Raw genomic sequence first — 20,056 nt, forward strand, 5'->3', positions numbered from 1 at the left:
AAAATTAAAAGGGTTGGTTTAGGCCACAAAGATTTTGTCTTGCAGGTATGATTGCAGCCAGAGACAAAAGTGTCTTGGAAAACTAGGACTAGGAATCTTGCTGTATTGTCCTTAGGGGTGAACTAATTGCTACCCTGGAAGGGTCGAAGTTTTTGAAATTGTTTTATAGCTTTCAGATGTTGCAACAGATCTTAGTAAAGCTCTGGGTGTGTATTGTACCAGTGTCAGGTGACCAGATGTGATGTCATTCTATAACCAGCACTGAAATGATTTTTTTTAGATATTAGTAAGAGATATTCAAGAACTCTTGCAGCAACACTTTGAAACCTGTGAGGAAATATGTCTCTCAGATATTCCACACATTCACACCTCATCGTGCCTTGCTGTAGTAAGTTACTAAACACTCATCATCTTGCCTTGCTGTAGTAAGTAACTCAACAATCATCATCTTGCCTTGCTGTAGTAAGTAACTTAACTAGGGAACAGTAATTATTTAGCCGTCAGGTTTTAGCTTGTTCATCTGTGATGGCCTTTCACATGTGCTGGTTCATACCCACTGACACAGTTAGCTTAGCAGAGGGCGGTACCTATGTCACCAATGAGCACCAGTACGCATCCTCATGTCTTTACTCCTCACCCTTTGGAGCCTTTGGTGGCAGATGTTGGACTGGCCCACAGGGGGTATCCTACTGCCCATACTGTGAGTGCCTACAACTACCTGTCTTCTTTGTGCTTTCACTTGAGTGTTTGCAGGCACAGATGCTGTGTCCATGGTCAGAGTTTACGTACACACTCACTCTCTCTCTGTAGTCCCTAGCCATACCAGCTGATCAGCACCGTCATCCTCTGACATCAGCCGCTGAATGTTCCACGGCAGTGTAGCCTAACAGAGATTCCACTGTAGTCACAGCAAAGCACAAAGATCCGTATAAGTATAACCCATCACCTCTAACATGGTCCCAGTGCAGATTGAATACTACGGTACATAGCAACAGTATTGGATGTTATTGAATATTACCTTAACAAACCGACGACCTAGGTGGTTGTACCCATAATGTTCTCATTTTACCCAAAACACACAGAATTACGAAGATGTATATGGAATAGTGGGGCGATGAAAAGTAATCAAAAGTTAAAACAGGTATGGCAATATCCACCTGAGGCATGTCCAATGGATATTCTAGGGTATGCTGCTGCACAGCTGCAATGTTTAACACCAGATCTTGGGAAAGTGAGGAGGCCAGAAACTCCTCCATCTCCATAAGAAGTGGTTTGAACAATAGCACCCACTCCCATCACTCCACCTACTTGTGTAAGTGGAGAACACATTTTTTTCTGTATCACAGGTAATGGTGGTGGTCCTAGCCAGCACCTGCTCATTATTGCAGTCCTGGCCACACAGAACATTAATGTCCACCACAAGATTCCACCATCCATGGTCTCAGTAGAGATGATATGCATAATCATGCCAGAAGAGCTACTAGGCATGGAGATGGAGAGCCTGTTACAGTAGTAACCCATTTTCCAAATTGGAGAACTTCCATTGGAAACCAGTACAAACATTCAGTTGGAGTTGTACATCAAGGGAAGGAAAAAGAAACTGTGGCAACTCTGATACAGTCAATGTTGAGGAGTGACAGGACAGTGATTTTCCATATGAAAGAGCAATGGATGACACAGGATGAAACTGAAGAGAATGTGGCACAAGAAGATGCTGTGGCACTTCCTGTAGAATGCCCACAGAAAATGGAGAACAAAGTATTTGCCCTCACTTTACTAGAAAATGATTTAAGGGAAGAGATTTAATAGAGATGGATAGACATATTAAGATCAATGAAAGAAATAGGCTATAGAAGGTCAATAAAATCCCAAAAGTTAAAAGTTTGATAAAACAAATGAACACAGTAATTAGGACTGTCCATAGAGATTCATGTGATATAACAGAAGTAAATAGGATGTATTACTGTGCAGCTAATTAACAACGGATAGTGTTTTGCCACAAGAACACAGGGTGGTAAGGGAAAGGAATGGGAGAAACTGAATGCCATCATGGAAGTATCAAATAGATAAAACTATAAAGCAATTGAGACACGAAGTATCACTGTTAGAAGAGTATAGAAGGAACAGATCAACTAAAATAGACAGATATAATAAAAGCCAATGCACAGTATCCTAACAGATCAGGATCTATCATGCACTGTCGCAAATTATAAACTAAAAATATCAGCACAGGCAGAAAGATCTAGAAGATATGCAGATAAATATAAAAGAAAAGTACAAAATAAGCAATTTATTGATGAACCAAAAAAGTTCTATAGAGAATTCGACAAGGCAAAAGCAATTGAAACACCACCATGAAAAAGAAGAAGAAACAGATGCATTTTGGAGAAATATCTGTGAAGATCTTCTGGAACATAACAAAAAACCTATATGGATAGAAGAAGTAAAAGAAAGAATCAGAAGTTCAAATATACGGGATATGAAATTGGATGAAATAGCCAAAGAGATTGAAACAATGTTAAGAAAAGTTCCTAATTGGAAAAACCCAGGCCCAGATGCAGTACCTAACTTCTGGCTAAAAGTATTAACATCTTTACATGAAGATTTAGCCATGAATAAGAACTATTTGTATGTAGGCCCTGAACAGACACAAGTCTGGCTACAACAGGAAAAACAATACTTAAGAATGAACCTGCAAGCTATCCTAAAAACTATAGACCAATAACTTGCCTTCCGATGATGTATAAACTATACACTGGAATAGATGCTGACAGAATTTATAGTCATTTAGAAGAAAACTCAGTCATGACACTAGAACAAAAGGGTAATAATTAAAGTCATATGGAACAGAGGATCATTTCTTGTTAAATAAAGCCATAATGGAGAACTGTAAAAAGGGGAAGTGGCATGGATAGACTGCAAACAAGCATTTGACAGTATCCCACATTCAGGGATAAAAAAGCACTTAAAATGTGTGAGAGATACCCTACACTGACTGATTACATTACAGTGACCATGAAACAGTGTCAAGCCACTTTGCAGTTAAGCCATGATAAATGACAAATTGTTATTCCAGGGATAAAAATTCAAAGGGGGATATTCCAGGATGACACTTTCACTGTGACATTCCCACAATGGGCCAGTATTCAAGGAGCCTGAGTCCTCACCACTGACACCCAAGAGGGACATTCACTTGAAACAAACATAGATACACAGTATTTCCAGATGCAACTCTCTGCATCAGGCACACTTTATCTTAAGAGCACAGAGGAAACACACTCAGTTTGAGGTCTGGATTTCTCTCTCTGTCTCTCTCCAGGTCCTCAGTAAGACTCCCCACTGGTACAGCTATAGTCAAAGCCAAGTCTTCCAGTACCTCCTCTGTGAAACCAGTGATTCATGTTCATGCTTTAAGCAACTGACACACCTGGGAAAGGCTAACACAGATTTACTAGCTATGCCCCCTTCTGCCCGGACTATAAAGTAGTTACTGCCACCGGATGCTCCCAAGTCAGCTACTCTAAGGCTCTTACAAGGGTACCTCATTATACTGAGTGAAATTAATATTAATATAAATGGTAGTGTTTTGACCAATGCATTTAAGGCTTTCAGGAGTGGCCATAGAGTTATCAAATAGATACAAGTGCTCTCAAAGGCTAAAATATTCTCTAAAGGACCAGCCACAATGGAAATTTGACATATATTTATTAATAAATAAAAGAACATTAAAATACTAAATATGTATTTACAATAAACATTAGAATTTCATTCACATGAAATATTAAAATAATAAAGATGAATAGATTCATACAAATACAGAAAAACAGTACTTAACTAATATAAATATATTTTCCTGACTGATCTAAAGTATTATTATTCCCTGGTAACTTACTAGAGCAAGACAAGATGAAGTAGGTGAGGGGTCCTTCTTTGTCAGGTTCCAAAGACAGACTGCCATGAGACTTCAGTCTCATCTCGTATTAAAATATCATTACAGGGCTGGCTTACAGAGTGACATCACACACATCTGGTCATATGACGCCTGGTTCCCATACTACCCCCTTGGGTAGAAGCTGCCAGGATGTGGCACATATGTGTCAATAATACACACACACACATACACAGAGACCTTTGTTAAGATCTGTTGCAGCTTCTGGAAGATATAAAACAATAAAACATGTCCAATCTTCCTAATGGAGCTAATAAACCATTCACTGGCACAGACCTTTCATCTCTGGCTGTAGTCAGAACTTAGATACAATCTTTATGACCTAAATTAAATAATTTAATTTCTTACTATTTTTTAAAGTTATCTGGACCGAGATTAACCTCTTCTTTTCTAGTATCCTCTGTTAACACACAAAGATTTAATCAGTTACAATACAGTCAGGACCCACTGTTAGTACATTTTTAATATAAGCAGCTTTATAAATGCATTTTTAACACAAGCATCTGTACAAATCAGATTGATATACAAGTGACATATATTTCTTTACAAAATTCCAGCTAGCTTTGCTGACATATATTACACATCCACTACCCTACTTCTCCTGGCATAGCTGGCAATACCTCAAATGAGAAATGTTGTTTGAGAGGAATGAGCCTGTCTGGGAATACATTAACCCATGCCGTGTCTTAAGATCCCATCTGTATTTGCATTGCTGACCCCGCTACAGTCCTGCACTGTCATATGCCTGCAGCCCTAGGCTCTACCTTAGTAACTTGGCATTTTGCTGGATGGCTTGACAGAGCCATAGATCCCCTCAGATGACTCCTGCTATTTACTGCAAATACTCAGCACCAGGGCCTCCCTATCATGTAAGGCTTCATTATGTTAACATGGTACAATCTGTTCCCCTGCCTCCTGCCTAGCAGTTCTACTATGTAGTTAACATCACTGGACTTACTTACCACTTTGAAGGGCCCTTCCCCAAGCTACCTGCAGCTTGTGTCTGACAGGAATGAGAACCATAACCTGCTGTCCCACAGCATACTGTCAGGCTTGAGCATTCCTGTCATACCAGACCTTTTTCTGCTGTTGGGCTCCTGGCAGGTTCTCCTGGGCTAAGCCCATGAGCTCCCTAAGCCTTATCCTGAGGTTTAGGACATATGCCATAATGGACTCGATGTGGGATTCACACACACCCTCCCACACATCATGAGGCAAATCTAAAGGCCTCCTCGCCTCATGCCCATACAGCAACTCAAAGGGTGAAAATCTGTGGTTTCTAGGGGTACCTCTCTGTATGTCAACAGCAGGTGGGTCAAATATTTGTCTCCCTCTCTCTCTTAAACTGGTCTGCAAATGCCCATTGCATGGTCTTTTGTGTAGAGTTCAACCTCTGCACAAGACCATTAGTCTAGGGATAGTAGGGTGTGGTCTTAAGGTGCTTCATTTGGCAATGCTTCCACAGACAAGTCAACAGGACTGACATGAAATTGGCACCTCTGTCAGTCAGTATTTTCTATGGAAACCTGCCCTACTGAAAATCTCTAACAAAAGATTTGCCACCTTCTCTGCTTCAATGGAGGACAGAGACACTGCCTCAGGGTATCTAGTAGCATAATCTAGTATCAGCAGGCTATACATTATCCCTGTGAACCTTGGCGTACTCAGAGGCTGCACAGTACCCATAGCTACCCTCTGAAATGCTTAATCACAGGCAAAGGCATCAAAGGAGCTTTGACCTTGTCTCCTGCCTTGCCTACATTTTGGTACTGCTCACAGGTCCTGTAGTACCCTGTTACATACCTTGCAATCCCATACCAATACAAGTTCTGCATAATATGTCTCTTGGTACGCTTTATGCCCATATGACCTGCAAAAGGAATGTCATGGGCTATAGCTAGAAGTGGCAGATAGGAGGCTCTAGGCACTACCAATTGCTGTATTATGTCACCTTCTAGCACTCCCTCAGTGGTCCACTCTCTATACAATAACCTTTTGTTCCAGTATACAGACTCCCCTTTCCTATAGAATCAGTTGCCTCTCTAGCTACCACCCGCAAGCCTCTTAGTGTAGGGTCTGAGAGCTGGTATCCTTTAACAGCAGTGCCTCACTGTTAGCCTAGGTACTACCACTCACTTCTTCCCTTGCAATTACTCTGTCCAAGAGATTATCAGTGCCTACCAGCAGCTGTGGCTCACATTCAGGCTGACTGCTACAGGGTAGGTCCTTCTCTGAAATAACCAACACATCAACCCTGGCTTCAGGTGTGTAGGGTCTGTTTTGATCTCCCACAGGCTACTAGACCCACAAGCCTGACTGAGTGTAACTGCATGCACACAAGGTACTGCATTATCAAAATCATTCCCTATCAGGACATCTGCAGGGATATCCTCAAACACACCTATTTGCTTTCTTCCTTTTCCACCCTCCCAGTCAAGATGAACCCTGGCCAAAGGTATTTGGAATGGGGTCCCTCCTAAAGCTTTGCCTGGAGTGAACTGCCCAAGCAAGTGCTGCTCCTCTCTAACTACTGCAGGCCTCACAATGGTTACGTCAGAGGCTCTCTCTCTTATCAGTGGCCTGTTTTCCATCCAGTAAGATCGGATATAAACTCTAGCGATAGCTTGGTATCCCTGTTGTCCATGGACAATTTCTCACTGGCATACTGTTCCTACTTGCTGGCACCCCACCTTTTGTTCCCCACCTTGCTTTTGTGGACATCTATATGATACATGGCTCCACTGGTTAGATTTAAAACATTTAACCCTTGATCCTGATCATGTAATTGAACTAGTGGCTTCCCCTGTTACTGGTGAACTCTGTTGGGGTGATTTAGGCTGACCACTATGGGTTCCTTATATCCATGTGCAGCAATGGGTATCCCCATCCTGTGCAGTGATGCCCTGCTTGCTAAGTAAAAATTCCCTTTTTTCCACAGCTCATCTGCAGAGTTGCACTCCTAGTCTGCCAACCAGATTCTCATGTCCTTAGGCAAAGTGCTAAGGGCTTCTTCCCTCATTAAAAGGTCTGCCAGCCCTTCAGAATTTGTGACCTGACACCCATTCACCCACCTGTGAAAATAAGTGCTTAACTCAGCAATATAATCACATGCACTTTCATCTGCATTGTGTCTATGCTCACAAAACTAATTTCTGTAAGCTTTGGGTGTTCTAGTAAACAATGTTTGATTTATTTAAACAATCACTATCAGACAATTTAGAAACAGCAGTTACAGCTTTACTATTGAGTAAAGCCCATATCCAAAGCCTATGGTAAACATTATACTGTTTATATACCCTTTCAAATATATGACTAAAACTATCAAAATTATCACCCTCTGTAAATTGTGGAAGAAATTTATGCATTCATAAAATACCAGGAATTTGCAGGCAGAAATGAGAGTATTGTGGAAGAAGGATACCCAGACAGTTCCAGTAGTAGTAGTAGTAGGTGCAACAGGTCTTATAAAAAAGAATTTACAATCGTACTTTAGATGTGTTTGCAATACATGTAACGCCATATGAATTGCAGGAGTCGTCATAACTGGACACATTGCGTGTGCTGCAAAGAGCACTCCTGTCTAACATCAAAGAGTGAAACAATACTAATTTCATGAACTTTAATCATACTTTGACTTGGGAATGGGGTCCACTACTGTCATGGTACTAGAAACCCAAAAGACTTGGAGAAATTAAAAAAGGGGGAACTTGCTTTTCCAACTTTCTTTTGTCTGTGGAGATTTCACCTAATCATCGCTTCTTCTTGCCAGGCATATTATCTTGGGTATGGAAACCATCATGTCATCATGGTAGTATTGACTGCCTCCTGCCCACTTACTGCATTACTCAATAGCTCCTTATCTGAGTACCCTTTCAACATAGTCAAGTCTGTAAGCAGAAGTGAAAACAACACCCCCCCCAAAAAAAAATGCAGCACTCACAGGCTTACAACTCACAGATGAATAAACTGACAAGAGTCCCACCCTTAAATCCATCCATATGTGGTGTGTTCATATCATATTTACCTCTAAAGAATTGTACTATCCTCTCCCATCTCAACGCTGTTCTACTTCCATTAGAGCCTGCACTGCAGTATTTGCTGTTAGGTGTGAATCCCATTAAACTTGTTATTGATGTTGGCAGCAATATGTGAAGGTCTCTTGCTACTCTCTTCCCTTAAACAAAGGTCTTACAGCTACTGCCATAAATTTCCCTGCCATGTGTTTGCAAACATGACCACTGATGTACTTGTATTTGCAAGTAATACCATGAAAGAAAGTGCACATGCCTTAAGCAAATTAGAAATTGGCTTTCCACAGTCGGTCTTTCTGAAATCACTTGTAGCTCGTTTTCAGTTGCAGCACTGGGTTGCATGTGACTGGTTGTACATATATTGAGCAGATTCAGGGCTCTAGACATGACAGCCCTGCATATGAGGGCTTGATTCATGAATATTTCTGAAATGGTCAATCTGATTGTCACAGCAAACTCTGAGAATGTTCATGGCATCCTGCACACCTGAGAGTTGCATCGCACATGCTTGGGTGTACAAAACGTGCATGCAGTTTCCATGTAACTATCATTGTCAAAAATGTCATTCTGCTACAATGTGGCTGCAATGTTTCATAGGTTCATAGGTAGGTACTACGTTATCTGCCCGAAGGCATTTATAAGCCTAGCAAGAATGTGTTGGCTTTCCCCGTCTCCTTAGATTAGTTCCCCTGTGCCTCTGTCCAGCAGAGCCACTGAAGTGATCCTCGGAGTAAACTTTGTTTCCCATCCACTCATTTCACATTTCAATCCCATATTACAAAATTTATAAAATGGTATGAACTGCTCTCAACACCATCATTTATTGACCTACTGAGTTGCTCGATGTTAAGTGAAAAATCTCACAGTGGAAGACTAGTATGAGCGTGAGATGCTAATCATGATTTTCTAATTGGGGACCTATAGAATGGCTATCATGTCTGAGAGCACTGATACTTGCAAGGCACCCTGGTGGTGCATTCCAAGAGACTAAAATAATTCTCTACTTGCATTTGCTGGGGGATTCCTATCAGGTCGCCCAGTATAAGGTGGATGCCTGGCTGTGTTCCACTAGGATAGTGATGGAGGCCACTGGCACACTAGTGCACTATACATATGTACATATACATATATAGATATATCATCTATCTCCCTCTCTCTCTCTCTCTCTATATATATATATATATATATATATATATATATATATATATATATATTTATTTGTGTTTGTGTATATGTATATATATATATATATATATATATATATATATATATATATATATATATATATATATACACACACACACACACACATACAGATATAACTGTAGGTATATATTTCAATACAGACATTTGTAAGTATATAGTTATGTAAGCAATTTCCTATGTATGCAACTGCTGCTCTATTGTATAATTCCGTTTACATACATGGCCTTAGGAGTCGGACCTTTCAACACAATCAGATTGTGCATTAACAAATGCCTGCATCTGGTTAGCAGCAGGGCTGACCTTAGGTGAAGTGGTGCTCAAGGTGAAGGGCTCTGTGGCACCCCACTGGCTCCCCCAATATGCACACACCCAAGTGTCTCCACTCTAGCCCCCTACTGCTACAATTGCCTTGTATTATCCCAATTACTTTTTTCTATCTTATTTTGCTTTTTAGATTTTTCCTGCATTCTTTCAACACACCATAACTCACCTAGATGTTAGTATAATAGTGGAGGAAATACCTAAATTAAGCCAGAGGACTGGGAACTGTTAAAGCCAAAAGCCACTGCAGTTCTGGATGTTCTAAGGTATATTTTATAGTTTTTCCCCCAGCCTTTATGATCCAGTGATGGACTAATCAAAAATTATGATTAAGGAAATAATGTCAGTTTTGTACTTCAACTTTGCTTTTTCCTGCATCCTTTCAACACACCCTATCTGACCAAGACTGCACTGTAAGAAGTGGAGAACAAATAACCAAATGAAGCCAGTGATCTTGGGGTTGCCAGAACCCCCAGAAGCTCTGGTGTTATACATGCTATGAGGTGCATTTTAAAGCTGTTCTCTAACTTTTTGATCTGATGATGGCATGAACAAAAACCATGAGCATGGAAAGAAATTCATATTACTATTGATCATTGCTTTTGTCTGCATCATTTCAACACCCCGTACTGTCCAGGAATGCACTGTAATAACTAGGGAATAAATAATCAGATTAGGCAAGGGATCTAGGTGCTGCTCGGCCTGAAACACCCTAGTTTACAGATTTTCTGAGGTCCATTTTAGAGCTATTTACCAGTCTTTTGATACAATGATGGCCTGAACATGAGTAAAGAAAGAAATTCAGTCATTAGTTGTTTTTCTTTCTAGGACGATTTGTCTCTGACAAAATGGCAGCTCACGATAAAATTACTGTGAAGATGCAGGCATCGTGCCTGGAAATAGTGCCTGCCTCCTTATCCCAACCAAAAACAAAGTGATAGTCACTTTATGTGCATATCTTTGGTAATAGACTGGGGTGATAGCATAAACTACCACAGCTGTGTATTTCAAGTGGTTGTTAAACGTATATAGCATGCTTCCTAACTTCTGTCCCCAAAAGACAGTCACCTTCTGTGTACCACCTTGATGTCAGAATGGGATAAAACTGAAAGAACAAATAGAACACAGCAACCTAGTTCAAGTTGTTGCTCTCAGATGTATGTAACAGTATGCCTCCTTACCAATAAACTGTCTTTCAGCTTTTCCCGGTTAGGGGTCGCCACAGCAGAACTCCGGTCCGCTAATGATTGGCAGTAGATTTTTACATGCTGGTTTGCCAGGCTTAACACACAACCTTCAATGAAGGAACGCCCATTCATGCATGTCGACACACACAAGACGCTCTAACTGAGAATCGAACGTGCAATGTCTAACTGTGAGGCGACAACGCTACTGCAGCACCACCACCGCAGTAATAGTATGCCTCCTTACCAATACCCTCCAAAAATAACCACCGCAGAATGTGTCTGATGTTCGATTGTGAGGAAAGTGGAAAAAATAATCAGTATAATGTATTTCCGCTTGCTGCTACTAAACAGCACTCTGTCTCTAGACACACTGTAATGGTTATTTGTACGTACTTCTGAGATTGGGGGGAGGTTAATGAAATGATGAACACATTGTGCACAGCTGATACACAAGCTAAAATGTTTATTGTAAAAAAAAAAAAAAAAATTAAAGACATAACTACCACATATCATCAGCTATGACTTTCCTGCATATGGCTAAGCAGGGCTGGTGTTATATCAGATGAAGCTGCAATATTGTGCATTTCCAGAGATAAAAGTCTATGATACTATGTTTTTTTTAAACACAGGCACACTGATCTTGGCCCTGAAAACCAGGTCTATCACACACACACACACACACACACACACACACACACAGGCATGCTTACCTAGAGGCAAACTAGAGGAATGCCAGTTCACCTATGCCTCTTCTTTGGATAAACCCACAGAAAGACAGGAAAGATATGTACATTCCCGCAAAAATTAGACAGCCAAGAACTCAACCAATGATATGTTCTGTGAGATGGCAACACTACTACACACTGCCTATAACCAGTTGCCTTTCCATGCATCCTGCTTTTGTCAGACCACCAAAGTAGCCACTTATTGTTTATAGAATATGGATACTCATGATGGAAAGTGAAAGCAGTTATGGTTAACTTACACATAAATACACTGCAGCCTTCAAAACAAACACACACACACATGCAAAACTAAGCCATATTAATACATGTTTAACTTACACACAAATACACTGCAGCCTTCAAAACACACACACACACACACACACACACACACACATGCAAAACTAAGCCATAGTAATACCAATTTGATACTGATGGCAGCAGTCACACTACATTGTGGACACTACTCCTGCCACACCAGATCAGTGACTGCTGTTTAACAGTTATCAGACAACTGAAGGAGTTAGTCATCTGCATCCAGAGATGGTCTCCGTATCCGTCACTTACTGCCGCTGTGCTAGCCATTCCCATTTCAGATATGTAGATAAAACAAAACAAATAGTCACAATAAAAAAAAAGCATTCCCTCTCATTTCAAACAAATAAAAACTAGTCTTGAAAAGCCAGATTACTGACTACAAAATGAGCAAATGACAAGTTACTTTCTACTATGGATGGCTGCCACATCTACCCAGCAGTTATAACCACTTCTGTATCTCAACGTTGCTGTAGAAAAATAGTAGCATTCCTCTATGGTTTACAAAAATCACATTAATTCTACAAAGCCATAACAATGAGCAAACAACAACCGTTCGTCATTTTCTTCCATAAACACCCCCAGAAATTTCTACGCACAAGTCTAGCCCTTGAGGGTGCTTCACAGAAATCCCTTTAGTCCTTCAGTGCTGAAAAGATGAGCAAAAACATCAACTGCACTGGAGGGCATACTGCTGAAATAATGGGGTGGAGCCCAGAATTTCATTCAGACATAAAATCAAAGGCACTGCAGAAACTTGTAAACTATTCGTCTTTCTCTCCATTAAGTTCTAGTCAGTCTACTTTTTCTCTTGTCTCCCATAGGCTTATTGGTTAAGCCCTGGTCCCTGAAATATATTCATGCTGCAAGCAGAAAGCATGAATTTCAATGAGTCACATCAGTACAGCATGACCGCTTGTGATAAAGGCTGAAAATTGGGTGCAATACCATGAAAAGTGGTACATTTAGGAGGAATGTACAGCATTTCTCCTCTTGACAGAGGTTCTTTTATTTAGAGAGAGGAAAAAATTATAAAAGCACCCCTAGCTGACTGGCACCTTAGGTAGACATCTAGTTGGCATATGTTTAAGACCAGTCATGGTTAGCAATAATAATGCTGCCATGATGACTAACTGCCACATTTGCCTACCATGGAATAAAATATATAAGTTCTAGGTTCAAATCCTTCAGGAGATGCTTTCCTGCAATCCTTTTGCAACACATATATTACTCCTGTCTGTGTCTCTCTGTTTGTGAGGGGCATCAGAGGTTGCAAAGCTCAAGTTATATGTTCTTCTGTTAGAAATGAACCACTGTTTGAGTTACTGCTGTGTTTCTCAAGAATAGTTCAGTTAATTCTGAGGTCATGTATTTTACTGCTTGTATAGTATTGTATGCAACTGTATGTTTACATTTCTCTTCCCTACCTTTTTTGTCACTATGCTTTTTTATTACATTTTTTTTGTTTGGTTTTTGGATTATCTCCATTTGTTTCCAGTTTTATACAGCTAGATCCAGAGCACCATCTGTGGTCATTGCCTGTCCCCAGCAACCGACACTGCCTCCCACATCCCAAATGCAGGCTGCACGGACCACCTCACAAACTGCAGCTGTGGAGGTGCACAGGCCCCCAACCCTGTCTTGATGGGGCTTCACTGGTAGGGATGGTCTGCTGTAGTTCCCACCAGTCACTCTGCTGGGGTGACAATCCTGTGGTATGCCATAGGGAACTTGCTAAGGTGGTTGGGGTATAAGTGGAGTGGTGGCTAAATGACTTCATTTACCACCTGAAGAGATCCCTTTTGCATTTTTCAGAGTTGCATCATTGCCCCATATAACCATCGACACCTGAGCTAGGGCCCAGTAGTAAGGGCACTCAAAGTGGGGTCTGATCTTCCACTGGGTCCCCAAATTGGCAGGGAGACATTCACCAGCTTACCTTATATGTAAACTGGGTACCTGTCACACAAACACATGCTATTTTTCCTTCAACACCTCTATCCCATTCATTCATTTACAACTGTCCTTTCCTACTATCCTCTGCTCGCTTATTCCCTTTCACAACTTTCCAACACTACTGCTTCCTACTTATAATATAGTCAAAACTGATAAAATCACCCTGTACTGGCCTTTTAAAGTTCCTGGATGCATTTTACAGCATGCCATTTCTGAACGTGCAGGAGTTCACTGAACTACACTGACCAGTCCATGTAACTGGTTACTAAATTTGAAATAATTGCATAAACAAATACAGAATATTGCAATTTTGGGGGTTATTGTATTCTAATAATCTGAATAAATACATTGCTTGTATAGTACCAGGCAAATACAGTATTTTGTTGCTTTTAGGAAGTTGTATATCAAACTTCTGCTTCTTGCAAAGATATTTCGGAATTTCCATTTTAACATTCCATAATATCACAGATCTCTATGCTGCATGTAGTTGTGATATTTTTTAAAATACAATATTAAAGTTTACAGACAGTATGCAATTTAAATTAGCTGCACTTTAGTGTTAATGACCAGGATGGCTGCAGTAACTGCTTAAAAATGAAACTAATATTTTTTTCCTTTAATGTACATGTGTGTGTGTGTGTGTGTGTGTGTGTGTGTGTGTATATATATATATATAAATATAAATATATATATATATATATATATATATATATATATATATATATATATATATATATATATATATATAAATATAAATATATCCATAAATACTTGAACACTTTACCTGAAGATGTGATACCAGTAAACGTGGTAGCTGCATGGGATGATAGGGTTGTAGTGGTTGTACCTGCTGATAAAGTTGTTGGTTGTGTAACTTTTGCTGGAAAAGAAAAATAACACAGATGAATAAACAATGTCATTGGGGTCAAAGGGTAATGTGATTTATAACTAATCTGCTACTAACTGTGTGCAAAACTCAACATAAAACTCTGTTCTAGTACAATGTAAAAATAACTGAGTACCATGTATCTAATTACTCCATATAAAAGTATAGCATGCATAGAAATAAAATCAACTCAAATATCTTACCAAACATAACCTTGTAGTATAGCGAGGGAGTGAGATACAGCATTGTCCTTGGTTCTTGTGAATGATAAAACAATAATACCAGACCGGGGGTGGGTGGCTTTACAGAAGAAATAATGAACCAACTACAGTAGTTGTTACTTCCTTGTAATGTCCATACTGGAGGGTATTACTGTGCTTAGATAACGGACTGTCTTAAATTATTTTGTATTTGTTTTTTATTAATACTTATATTTAATGTATTTATGTAAAATAGTTCTTCCACCTAATGTTTCAAAGCTGCTATAGCATACATAATGTTGTTGGAGGATGTATTTTACATCCAAAATATAACATCTGATGATGTCAGTTTTCATTCATTCCTCAGCAGTTGGGTTCAGCCATTTTTTTTTTTACAGCTTGTGGCCACTAGAACTCTCGAGCTCCTCCCTTACCCATAATGCTGTATGTCAAAGGGTCCATCTGGGTTCAAAAAGTGTCAGGAATGTGGACACACATTGTCACTTTCTGATGTGCAATCTTATGAGTGTACTGCCTAGGTCCAGAACACCTACAAGTCAACCTTAAAATCTATAAGACTTTTAATCCACGTACTATAGTGGATAGAAGGAAGAAACTTATTCTGAGAAGGCTATTGCCCTCTTCTTTTTCAGAAGCTGTATCTGGGGCTCAATCCCCCCAAACTGAAACTCAAGGAGCCATCTACTAAGCCTTCTGGTCCTTCTGGATTCTTGATGCACTCTTCGGATCCGACCATGGAACCACGAAAAAAGAACAAGAAAACACATCCAAAAATTGCTCCTACTCAGCCAGCATTGGATTAAAAAATGGTTTTATCGGATCGTAGTCTCTTGGATCTGAAGCCATTGCCAAGAACTTCCTATTCTCCCTCTATAGATCAGGTACAATCTCAAGTACCTTCCCCTTTCCTGGAGTCCCACAGGCACTCTAGATCACCATCAGTGACATAATCTCATTTTTCTAGAAGTCTGACCGAGGTTGATGTGGATAGAATGATAAGGTTTCTCTTAATGCAGATGCAGATGGCAGTTCTTCTGGCTCCTACCCCTTCTGGTCAGGAAGCCCTTGTTGGCACTACACCATTGATCTCTCCTCCTCCTATCTGACCTATCATTTCAGAGCCCTTGGATCTGAGTCTTTTGGGACCATCTAGATTAAATTCAAAGAGCATAGATCTTTGGATACAAGGCTTTCTCTGAGTGCACTGGCTCTTATGGTTTTGAATCTAGATGACTCTCTGAGCCAAAGCATCCCTGTTGGATCCGAGGCATTAGAGTTGATTCCAACCTCTGCCTTCAGTAAATTGCCTTCAGAGCAAGGGGAGCTGATGGGTGTGAAGCTTGGCTTCTCTGCTCTGTCGACATCCTTCTTCCTAGAGTGTTCTGCATTTGAGGTGCTGGACAGAGTGTTCTCTGCTTCTGCAGGATGGACAGATCCCCCCTGCATATCATCTCTGAATACTGTATGTTTCTGCTCCTTGAGCCCCATCATTCTGCTCCACAGGGACAGCTAGTCGAAAGTCTCCAGACTACCCAGCACGATATTGCTCTCTCTTTTGATACTTCTCCGGAACACCCCACTGAAGAAGTTCTTAGGAAAAGGAAGTGCAAGAGGAGGCACTTGGACTCTTCTTAGGAGTCCATCACTGAAGGTACTGATTTTGATGATAGGGAATAGTCCCCAAAATCTCTGGGTCTATATTATTTCATTAAATGGCTATTCAATGAATAGCCATTCGTCAAACACCTATTTAGTGAAACTGCTTTTCATTGAGCAGCAAATTTTAACTAGGGCAAACCAGCGGTTGGCTACTGACTAGAATTTGCCCTTTTCCCCACTGTAGTGCACTCTCAGAGTTGGTATATTTAGTTAAGGGAGTGTGGGGGGATGCCCCCCCCCCCACCTTGGCAGGTTTTAGAAATTTTTTTTTTTTTTTGCGGTCACTCAGTTGGCCAACTGCTTGTTTGCCTTACTTAAAATTTGCCATTCAATGAAGAGCGGCTTCACTAAATAGGTGTTTGACAAATGGCTATTTGCTGAATAGCCATTTGATGAAGAGCTATAGACCCAAGATCTCTACCCAAAGATGTCTCATTTGGGGAAATCCTAGAGATCCTGAAGCAGAGGGGTGGTTGGTCTGCCAATAACCCTTCCAAAGAGGAGACTCTATTCCTGGAGGCCTTTGGATCTGGCCAATCTGTCTCCTGAGTGACTCTGGCTGATGAGCTCATTGACTTAATCTCCAGGTGGGTGTAGAACAAACTAGACACAATCAACCCAATCCCCAGGAGACCAGACCGGATTTTGGCGCCACCTGCAGGAAAGGAATTTTGTAGCAGGGGAGCTCATGTAGATGCCATGGTTGTGGCGGTGGTCACCAAGAGAGAACTTGTGGAGCAGAGTTCTTCTGTCCATCCCCTAACAGGGAGTCTAGACATTGGATAGATTTGGAAAGCATGCGTGTGCTTCAGTGATATTTGCACTCAGATTGCTGAATTATTTGGCTTACTTTATGGGACTACAGAGGAATCTGATTAAAGAACTTTCAAACTCCCTCTCAGGGACCAGTACTCTCGAAGCTCCGTCTTCTGTGGTGTCAGTCGGCTACCCTTCAATCAATCAATAACTGGTCCATGATGCTTATCTCCCACATGACCGAAGGTACCTCAAGGGTGGCTAGTTCTAGCATTTCTATTAGGAGGCATGCCTGGATGCACTTATGTAACTTTGCAGAGCCCTTCAAGTCTTCTTTCGTCAATGCTTGTTTTGAAGGAAGATCTTTGTTCAGCCCTAAAGTTAAGGATGCCCAATCCAGGTGTGAGCAAGATGGAAAGATTCCCCTCCCCAGTTGGAGTACATTTTTTGACTCCTCAAAGGTCCTTTTCCAGGAATCGACAAGGAAGTCAGGAAATGTGGTTCAGGAAGTCCCAGGATCCTTTCCAAGATTCACATGGCGATAGTTCCCCCAGAGGCAGAGCAGGGAACTCGTATGGACGATGCCACCCACATGGCAGAGGAGTCTCACAGAACCTTCTCTGACAAGATCCTACCAGCGCTTCTGAAAGGAGGCCTGATTGTCCACCTCGAGGCAATTGGGGGTCATTTATCCTTGCACCAGACAAACTGGCTAGACATTACAAAAGATACATGGGTGCAGAGGATTATTTCTAGAGTTTATATAATTCCCTTTTCCCTACCACCTCCACCTGTTTGCATAATTCCTACTGTTCCACCCAATCAGAGGGAAGCAGCAGCACTAGAAATACAAAAGCTTCTATAAAAAGGAGTAATCCAGGAGGTCCCACCTGTCTAGATAGAATCTGGGACTTACTCAAGATTCTTTTTAGTGCCAAAGAAAACAGGGACTGGAAAACAATTTTGACTCTCAGCAGTCTGAACAAATTAGTTCAACACACCAAGTTCTGGATGGTCATGGCTCAGTCCGTTCTGCTCTTTTTGCACAAAGATGACTGGATGTGCTTGATAGACCTCCAGGATGGTTACTATCACATTAAAATGAACAGACAATCCAGAAGGTATTTATGCTTCTAGCAGGGAGTCGGTCATTACCAGTTCAGAGCACTGCTCTTTGGCCTTATCATTGCCCCTAGGGTGTTCACTAAATGCATGGCAGTAGTAGCAGCTCACTTGAACTTGTTACTGCAAGGATTCTGAATGTTTCTGTACTTGGATGACTAGCTCATCACTGCCCCAACCAGGCATCTACTGATAAGAGTTCGAGAACAGGTACTCCAAACTTGCTGCAGTTTAGGGATCACCATAAATTACAACAAATCTGTTAGACTCAGCTCAGACACTGGAATTCATAGGAGCAATTTTCAACACAGTATCATTAACAGTTTACATTCCTCTCTCAAGAGTACAGACTATAAGATTCCAGGTGAGAAAGATAATTTGCAGATCCACATTCTCAGCCCAATTGATCCTAAACACCTTGGAATCAATGCCTGTGCCTATAATTCTAGTTCCCTTAGCAATATTTCACATACTTCTTTAATGGATGTTAACAACACAGTGGTTTACTCTTTATCAGCACACGTCCTCCCAGATAAAGATTACTCAGGCATGCAAAAGATACCTTTGGTGATGGATTCAGTCAGATCAGTTACTGCAAGGCCGTCCTTTCATTCACCCTCAGCCCAAGGCCATAGTGACCAAGGTTGCTTCCCAGATTCGGGGGGGGGGGGGCACTTCCTGGGAAAATGGTCCAAGGCACTCGATCCCTGGAAGAGGCCAACATGCATATCAATGTCCTAGAAATGATAGAGGTGCTATTAGGGTTGAAGGCCTTCCAAGACTCTTCCTTTTAGGACAATTGCTATTCAGACCTACAATATGTCAGTGGTTTGGTACATCAAACAAGGAGGAACCAGGTCATATCCCTTGTGATGAGAAGCCCGCAGAGTGTGATCCCATCCAACTGGTTTCTGATAGCAATGCACATTCTGGGGAAGTCTAATATGATAGCAAACAAATTGAGCAGCTCCATTCTACTACCTCAAGAATGGTTTCTCAATATGAAGGTGGCAGAAATGATTTTTCACTAATGGAGTCAGCCTTGCTGCAACCTATTTACATCTCCCTTAAACAACAAGTGTAGCACTCTGGGAATCACCGAGACACTCCATGATTGGCACCCCAGTCTCCTCTATGCATATCGTCCAACTCCCTTGATCCTCAAATTTTTACAGAAAGCTTTCCAGTTGAAGAGCAAAGTCATCCTGATTGCACCTTACTGGCCTTAACAGATTTGGTTTCACTTTCCTTGGCCTTATATAATCTACCAACCTTGGATTCTGTATCCAATTCTGGACCTCCTGTCTCACCCACTGGACATGATTCATCTGGATATCTGAAACCCAAGGCTGACAGTGTGGATTCTCCATTTCTGTTAATAGCCAGACAGCATATGCTGTCTTTCCTGGTCCATCTTATACCTCTGTCTTCTCACAAAGCTTCCACAAGAAATATTTACAGAAGTAAATGGAAAAGGTTTCTTTTTTGGGCACATCAGAGACATACTGACCCATTTTCAGCTCCTATACATAATGTCCTTAATTTTTGGCAAAGTTTTTTAGTGAAGGAGCTAACTCCACAACTGTGACAGTTCAGCTAGCTGGCATCTCTAATTTTCACATAGGAATTGAGAATTCCACCCTGGCTTCATCAAAACTTTCTAAGGTCTTCTTGAAAGGTACCATTCTTTTGAGACCTGCTTATAAGGATCTAGCTTCTCCA

The 20,056-nt window shown here is 41.0% G+C and overlaps 1 protein-coding gene across 1 annotated transcript in view; it reads right to left on the minus strand.

The window, feature by feature from the left end:
• The window catches only part of LOC122789871 (adhesion G-protein coupled receptor G4-like), a 464,784-nt gene that overhangs the window by 257,780 nt on the left and 186,948 nt on the right, over positions 1-20,056 (minus strand). Inside the window, exon 4 of the mRNA XM_044057305.1 lies at positions 14,475-14,570. Coding sequence (XP_043913240.1) covers positions 14,475-14,570 — 96 coding nt within the window. The remainder of the gene's footprint in view (positions 1-14,474; positions 14,571-20,056) is intronic.

The sequence above is a fragment of the Protopterus annectens genome, chromosome 15.part0, assembly GCF_019279795.1.
Source record: "Protopterus annectens isolate FY-2018-M chromosome 15.part0, PAN1.0, whole genome shotgun sequence".
NCBI classification, from domain to species: domain Eukaryota; kingdom Metazoa; phylum Chordata; order Ceratodontiformes; family Protopteridae; genus Protopterus; species Protopterus annectens.